Raw genomic sequence first — 8,314 nt, 5'->3', positions numbered from 1 at the left:
GAGTGCAAAACAGCATTCTAAAGCTGGAGCGACTCCTCATTGCTGCATCAGTTCATACCTCCAAGGATATACATAATTTCTTAGCACGCATGGACAATGCGCCATCAGCCTGTGCCCTACGCCCAGCAATTGCTGGGAGAAAGAAACAGCTGAACAGCATGTATTTAAATTCTGCTCCGGCACACGAATGTAACTGATGCACTGTTTTGGGAAGCAATTGTTGCTCTCTAGTCAAATCACTTCCAAGAGAGACTCTGGCCTCCTGACAAAGCCAGCCCTATAATCCTTCATTTCTAGCCACCTCAACTGTAGGAGAGAATCTGTTAGCGCTGAGGCTACCCAAGAAACGATCAGCTCAAAAATATATGAGCGGAAAAGGTGCTTGCTAGGAGGGGAATCCCACAAAACATCTATTGATGTTTCAGGTTTAGGACATAAACAACTTTAATTCAGTTATGGATACTGAGGATTATAATTCCTGGTGTGTTTCCTATTGATGATCAATGCAGGTTAATTTAATTACATTTCCAGTCACCAGGAAGAGGTGTGTCAAGAACCAGCTGAGAGGAGTTTGAAAGGCACTCCGTGGTTTGAGAAGCCCCTACCTTGTTTAAGAAGCAGACTTGTGGTTAAGGCACAGGGAGAGTCAGCACATCTGGTTTCTTGGGGAATTTAGCCAAGTTGCTTCACTTCTCTCCATCTCAGTTCCTCCATGCGTGGAAGGGACCAGTACTGACCTAGCTCCTAGGTTAGACTGTTAATGTCTGTTAAGTGCTTTTGAGTTCCTCTGATGGAAAGAACAGTTGAAGCACTAAGTGTATTTATAGTTAAGAGACAGCATCATTCTCAAGGTTGTAGCAATGTAGCACTGGTAGCAGTGCAGACAAATGCAAATGAGTGAATGCTAAGAGGACTGTTTGTTAATGTCCTCACCATTTCTGTAGATTATAAGGGACAAACATGTAGGCTCCCAACAAAGCCTACAACAGTGAGTGCTGGTGATTAAAACAGTAGCCTGCATAACTCAAGTGTTAACATGAGCCATTTGACATCTGATCAATAATACAGATGCTTCATTGCAGCACAATTCTGTACACAGATTGTGCATACAGCACAGCTGAAGACAAGCACTAGATTTCTCTTCTGACTGCTGGAAAGTTGAGGTAGCTATTCATTTAATTTGGAATGCAATTAGTGGGCCAGATTCTGACTTCACTTACACAGCTGGAAATGTAAAATATCTCCTCTGAAGTCAAGAGTTATTCTGGATTGACACAAGACCCAAATGCAACCTTGTCTGCGTGCAACTAGGGAGCATTATTCAGTATTTATAACCAAAACTACTTCAATGACATGTTTTTACTTTTAAAAATTCAGCCTATGGTTAGCAAGTAACACTGAAATGCTCCTTTGGTTCAGGGAGAACCCACTGACCCCAGAGAGGTTTGGGATGGAAACACTGACACAGCTTGGCAGCTTCAGGCATAAAATCTGATCGATTCAGCTGTTTAGAACTCGACTGGACAAGGGAGAGCAATACCATCGGGATCTATCCCAACCTAGGCCGATGTAGAAGATGGACTAGTTGGTCTCTCCAATCACCTAACTTGATACCAGCTTAAAAAAGAAAGATTCTCACATAGTCCACATGTTTGTGATGCTATGAGTGATAGTAACACTTCCTGTCCAAGCCCTTAATTTTCTGGTGAAAATGTTCCATTCTGGGTTGAAATGTTTCATTTTATTCTCAGCAAAGAAGTGATTTACATCTAGTAAGAATTGCTTTCAGAAGTTTTGGGAAACTTTAAAAAAAAAAACCACAACTCAGTGGATTTCTTTTAAACTTAATTCACATCTGAAATTTTTAAAAAAAATCCTTCCAGTCCAGAAGATTTTGTTTGCCACAGGCTGGGAATAAACAACTGGGAATGGATCACTTGATGATTTCCTGTTCTGTTCATTTCATCTGAAGCACCTGGCATTGACCACTGTTGGAACACAGGATTCTGGGCTACATGGACCTTTAGTCTGACCCAATATGGCCGTTCTTATGGTTATTTAAAAAAAATGCATTAAGAGCAGAGAACAGACGCACCATAGAACTAATCCTCCCCTGAAAGAGAAAGGGGCTTTGTAAAATCCCATCGTGCTGTGATCACAAGATACAGGGCCTAATGCTCACAGCAGCACAGCACTGGGCTTTGAGAAGGGTCTGGCTGATTCAAGGAATTTGTAATGAGACACGGCCTCCACTTGTAGAGCACCAGTTCACATGACCCACACCAGGTACTGGCTTCAGTGATGAGCTAGGGGCTATGCATGTTTCTGATGTCCAGTGGCCTAAGAGAAGGAAGTTGTTTCTCTGTCCAGTTTCTAAATGGCATCACAAAACCCTCGCTGGCAACTACACTCAAGAGAGCAAGATGTAAAAGTGCCCAGACTCTTCTCAGGCCCCTAAAGGCAATCTCCCGTCCAGGGCAAGGGGGATCTTACACTGCAATGCTCGGAGCGGAGCTGTCCAGGAAGAGAGGACTTCAGCCTTCCAAGGGGATGGTGGGGAGTTTTATCTTTCAAGACACAGCACGTCTGGAGTGCCTGGCTGCTTCCGACCGCACACACTGAGCTGTATGTTCACACAGGTCACCACAGAGCTCCAGGAAGCGCAAGTGCTGCACTCTCCTTCCTCAAGCAGGTGGTGTCTTTTTCAGGAGCGTACCCCAAGAGATAGGACACTACAGTGCATTCAGCAGCCCCTCTGCCTGCACCAGCACGAGGGGAACGAAGGCAGGATGTCCATGCGCCCTCGGGGAATGGTCAGACTGATGAGGTCACGCTGGCACTGCAAGCAGGATTTGGCTACCATGTTCCAGTACATGAGCCAAAACTGCCTCTCTCGTGGACCGACTGTTGTGTCTGTACAGCACCTAGCACAATGGGGTCCTGGGCCCCGACTGGGCTCTGAGGCACTACGGGAGTACAATGCTGCCTCTCCTTATCCTACAGTGTGACCAAACCACAACCCCCTGCCAGCACAGCTGTGTGCAGGAACAAAAACCACCGTCACTCTGGGCACATTACTGATGCACCCATGGCCCTGTGATCACGTCAGGCTGCAGAGCCCCACAGTTCCAGTCTATTCTGTACTACACCATTTCTTATACTGCTCTCATCATTGCATCTGAGCGCCTGCTGGAGGGCATGAAGCAACATGACCACACATCTGTAATGCATTCACTCTCATCCTCTCCCCGCATGCTGCAGTATGTTTATGTTAGAGAAGGCAAGGCAATGTGCTCAGAGCGGACAGTGGGGTGGTTTGGGGTGGTCCTTGGTGCCTGAGGGGCGGTTTCATTCGATGGGCTCAGAGTGATCCGTGAGGAGGCTCTGTCTCCTGCACAAATGAGCTTTATCCTCATTGTTGAGATTCCCATGGTGCCAGAGGAGTGGAGTTGTCAATCAGGATTTGCATCCTGGAGCTTTAGGTTCTTTTAGATACCCTGGGTCCAGGCTAGGACGATGAGGACCAGGACCTTAAACTTGATTCAATGTTCTTTGGGAAGCCAGCACAGTGAGCAGAGGACAGGAGTAACTGTTCCTAGCAGCCACTGTTGCTAAGGAGACGTGCTGCTGTGCTCCCTATTATCCTCATGGGCCCCCGTGGGGATGGAGATTGAAGCGCTGCTGGCACAGAGACAAGCTGAGCTCCTTGGGCTTGTGGTGGGGCGAAAGGCTGAGAGAGAGGAAGCGATAGGAAAAGCAAAGCAAGTTTTCAGGCATCAGAAAGTGGCAGGAGACACAGGAGGGCCCCACTCATTCAACTGAAGGTACAAACAGATGTGGGGTTGGCCCCTGATTATTTAGTTATCTAACTGTAGGGCTTAGGAGCCCTAGTCACAGACCTCGGTTTGCTAGGTGTTGGACAAACCCTTACTTGGGTCAATTGAGCCAGAGGCTACCAGAGGCTTTTGGCTCAATCCTCCTGAAGGAAAGAGAGCAGCAGAGACCACACATGGGAATCACCCCTGCCAGCATTTGACAACGAAGCTCCCTCTTCCCCAGCCACTTGTGCTGTTTGAACGCCACATGCATCTAGATGCCCTCCTCAGAGGAATAACTCTGAATATGCCCCCTCATCACAGCCTAGGAAACGGACCACCATGGCCCACAAGCGTCACCGCTACAAAGCCAGGATTACACATATGCTCTCTCCAGGCTAGGAAGAGGCTACTAGGAAACAGATTCAACCATTAGTAAGAACTCCTGCCCCAGTGCAGAGTTAGAACAGACTGACAAGAGATGGGGCTCTGTTAATTTTTATTAGGGTCAACTCAGGACTTGACCACCACCAGCATCAGAGGAACCAGCTGAGAACAGATATGGTCTGAAGAATCAGTCAGGTTATATATCAGCATAACAAAGTAAGGGATGCCTTCTGCTGGCTGGGAAATGGCAAACATCCATGTTCCTCCACTTTCTAATACTACTTTACATTTTGGCAGCACCTAAGTCCAAGGGTCGAAATGCCTCACCACCTTCCCAGAGAGGTAAGTTAGGTTTATTCCCATTTTAAAGATGGAAACCTGAGGTTCCTAACTCGAGACCCCTTGGTCCTGATTTTCAGAGCTGCTGCGCTCTTGCAACTTGCAAGATAGCTTGAGTCAGGCACCCAAAATTAGAGGCTGCTTTTGAAAATGAGTCTAAGTAACATTTCCAAAAATAATGATAGTGACTGGAAAAGAACCCAGGAAACCCAACTCCCCTGCGCTAACCAGCTGATAACACTGGCCAGCTAAGAGCATGGAACTACCCTGTGAATGCATCAGGCAGAGGTTTGTGGAGGTCTGAGCTCAAAAGGTTACCAATTCCATCTTCACTTCTGCATCAGTGCATACAGACAACCAGGGCACCTGTGTCTGGCTGCAGCTGTGTGATTTTACTATGTGCAGTACTCAGAGCCCTTCCTGTTATGTAAGGAGCACAGGCCATCACTTATGGGCCATAAAGTGCACTTATAAATGAAAACCTGAGACCAGCTGTGGGGAACAGAACATTTACTCTGTCTTGGTAGAAGAGAAAAACAGAATGTCCTTCTCTCTAAACATCTCTCGGTCAGCCTCCCATTTTGAGCAAACTGGGCCCAGATGCAGCCTCTCCTGAAACCTGAGAAATGCTAGGCCCAGAGACACACAGGCCATCTGGTCCCTCCCAAGGCAAACACATGGTCTCTTCATGCTCTACACCCCCTCCAGTGACACCATTAGATAAAGGAGAACCTGGTTCTCTTGTCTGGTCCCTTCACCATCAATCTTTACAGTAACCAGTTGTCTGAATGCTGAACACAGTAGCATGATTGCAGCAGCAAGGCATTCAGCTCCTTGTATGTCTGCTCTCGCCACTGCGGCAGCAACACCTGGTTGTTGAACACCCGAAGGTTGGGTGTGCCACGACATAACAAGCTATACAGACAGGACCAGCGACTCTGAAGAGCCAGCCTACTCCTCCGGTTCAGGATGATGCCCCGAACCATCTTCTTGATCCTCAGCACCCTCAGGGAGGGCAGGTCGAGGTGACAGAACACCAGGCCACGGCTCTGGGACACGTCCAAATACTCCAGGGATCTGGATTCCAGAGAATAGGAGATGCCCAAGTCTTTGACTGGCACCAGCACATGAAGGATGAGAGTTTTGAGGTTGGGCAGGGCTTTGGTGAGATCTTGCATGATCCCTGGGCAAACCCCTTTGAAGCTCCAGAAGTATTTGAGCTCCAAGGTGTGAAGCTGCTGGAACTGGGTCAGCATGGCAACTGAATATGCAGACCAGTCAAAGGGCAGCTTCATCCTGGTGAGCTTTGGGGATCTCTGGATAAACTTCTCCAGAAGGGTCTGGAAGTTGCTGATCTGGTCCATTTTGGTCAGGCTGACCTGAGTCATACTGCAGATACCTGGCGGGTAGAAGTCTGGTGGTTCCAAGTGAGTCAAGGTCCAGTTGAGCTCCAGCTCCTGCAGCTCCCCACAGTGGACACTGTCCAAGAAGTGTGAAAGGAAATCAGCCCATTTGGTCTTCTGGTCACCCAAATCAAAGCTGGCTCTGAGGACTAGCAGGCTAGCACTGCGAGAGGTCAGGTGATAGGCATACTGGTGGACCCACTCTTTCCACCTCTCAAATTCTCTGGCAGAAACCAGCACCAAATCCATGCCTGACTGGAAGGCCCCCAGTCTCATGAAGTCAGCCACCCTCCAGAGCCTGGGGGTGCGGATCAGCTTGCTCCAGGCTTCACAAACCAAGGCAGCTGTGCACTTCTCCACCTCTGAAAGGAAAGAGAAGACATGGAGCTGACAGTCCACTGGCAGGAAGCTGAAGGGAAAGTAGTCTGGGCTCCTAGTCCTGCGACCCAGCTGCATGCGACACCCTGAGCCAGCCCTGGCCATGACGGGGGTTCCTGCAGCAGTGACCGCAGCCAGCTGAGGGCGGCCTGCACGCTGACAATGCTTCCTTTTCCGAGGCATTGTGCCCAGCCAACCACAGGCCAGGCCCCACCCAACAGTGTAAGTGGCAAAGACGCTCAACTAGGCACGTCGGAGGGAGGCGTGGCCGGCTGAGACCTGCTGAGAGAACATGACACACTGTTACACAGGATGGACCAGACACCCCCATCAAACCCCAGCTCCAACCTTCACAGCACCCGGTGCCTTGCAGCCAGATGGCGCCTTCGCTCTGGGATGGGGGACCACAGCCTCCCTGTTACCTTCCTCTCTGGATTGCTACCCGTTCCCCTCCCCCACCCTACCCCCAACTTTCCCACGACCACCATCTCCACCCCCACACGGTCAGTACTGCTCTCTGCCCTCACCCCCCCCAGCAGAGTCCCTCCCCCAGCCCCCTGAACATCCTCCCTCAGCCCCCCGCAGCAGAGCCCCTCCCCCAGCCCCCTGAACATCCTCCCCCAGCCCCCCGAACATCCTCCCTCTGCCCCTCCCCCAGAACAGCCCGTCCCCCTCCCCCAGCCCCCCCAGCAGAGCCCCTCCCCCAGCCCCCTGAACATCTTCCCTCTGCCCCTCCCCCAGAACAGCCCGTCCCCCTCCCTCAGCCCCCAGAGCAGCCCCTCCCCCCACCTACCTTCTCCCCGGAGCTCCCCCTCCCCGGGCACCTCCTCTCGCTGCCCCCATTGTTACGGGCTCTTCCGGGTGTCCAGCCCACACAGCGGCGCGCCCCCATTGACGTCATTAAATAGCGACAGGGGCCGGAGCAGCGGAGAGGCGAGGCCAGAGCGTCCCTCGGGCGCTCCCCTCGCCCCCTGCTGGCGGACCCCGGAATCGCCCGCCCATAGCAGTGGGAGCAAGTTCCCCAGGGCGGGGAGGGGCGGCTCAGTGGGTCCCCCCCTACATTCTGCAAGGGACATCCCCAGCCTGGGCCCCGAGCTCCGTGATCCCCAATGCCCCCGCTGGCCAACTTTCTAACTGCAGAAAACCGAACACCCTCACCCTGCCCCACCCCTTCTCTGAGCCCCCCATTCCCACCCCTTCTCTGAGACCCTGCCCCTTCTGAGCCCCCCATTCCCACCCCTTCTCTGAGACCCTGCCCCTTCTGAGCCCCCCCATTCCCACCCCTTCTCTGAGACCCTGCCCCTTCTGAGCCCCCCCATTCCCACCCCTTCTCTGAGACCCTGCCCCTTCTGAGCCCCCCCATTCCCACCCCTTCTCTGAGACCCTGCCCCTTCTGAGCCCCCCCATTCCCACCCCTTCTCTGAGACCCTGCCCCTTCTGAGCCCCCCATTCCCACCCCTTCTCTGAGCCCCCCCTTCCCACCCCTTCTCTGAGACCCTGCCCCTTCTGAGCCCCCCCATTCCCACCCCTTCTCTGAGACCCTGCCCCTTCTGAGCCCCCCATTCCCACCCCTTCTCTGAGACCCCCCTTCCCACCCCTTCTCTGAGACCCTGCCCCTTCTGAGCCCCCCATTCCCACCCCTTCTCTGAGACCCTGCCCCTTCTGAGCCCCCCCTTCCCACCCCTTCTCTGAGACCCTGCCCCTTCTGAGCCCCCCATTCCCACCCCTTCTCTGAGCCCCCCCTTCCCACCCCTTCTCTGAGACCCTGCCCCTTCTGAGCCCCCCCATTCCCACCCCTTCTCTGAGACCCTGCCCCTTCTGAGCCCCCCCATTCCCACCCCTTCTCTGAGACCCCATTCCCACCCCTTCTCTGAGACCCTGCCCCTTCTCTGAGCCCCCCCATTCCCACCCCTTCTCTGAGACCCTGCCCCTTCTCTGAGCCCCCCCATTCCCACCCCTTCTCTGAGACCCTGCCCCTTCTGACCCCCCCAT

At 52.4% G+C, this 8,314-nt stretch overlaps 1 protein-coding gene across 2 annotated transcripts; it reads right to left on the bottom strand.

Annotated features, from left to right (window-relative positions):
* Window positions 1–4,297: 4,297 nt before the first annotated feature.
* On the bottom strand, window positions 4,298–7,205 carry LOC127045222 (uncharacterized). Of its 2 annotated transcripts, none has more exons than XM_050941087.1 (2): window positions 7,116–7,205; window positions 4,298–6,604 (listed from the first exon to the last, which is right to left on the bottom strand). In XM_050941087.1, the coding sequence occupies exon 2, from the start codon at window positions 6,503–6,505 to the stop codon at window positions 5,309–5,311; it is 1,197 nt and encodes a 398-aa protein (XP_050797044.1). In that variant the 5' UTR covers window positions 6,506–6,604; window positions 7,116–7,205; the 3' UTR covers window positions 4,298–5,308. The 2 variants fall into 2 exon arrangements, with proteins under 2 accessions (XP_050797044.1, XP_050797045.1); XM_050941088.1 differs by having other exon boundaries at window positions 4,298–6,601; window positions 7,116–7,197.
* Between the last annotated feature and the right edge of the window lie 1,109 nt (window positions 7,206–8,314).

Source organism: Gopherus flavomarginatus, chromosome 2 (genome assembly GCF_025201925.1).
Source record: "Gopherus flavomarginatus isolate rGopFla2 chromosome 2, rGopFla2.mat.asm, whole genome shotgun sequence".
Taxonomy (NCBI): Eukaryota; Metazoa; Chordata; order Testudines; family Testudinidae; genus Gopherus; species Gopherus flavomarginatus.
The sequence above is the reverse complement of the archived record's forward strand: the minus strand, read 5'-3'. Positions and strand labels throughout refer to the sequence as shown.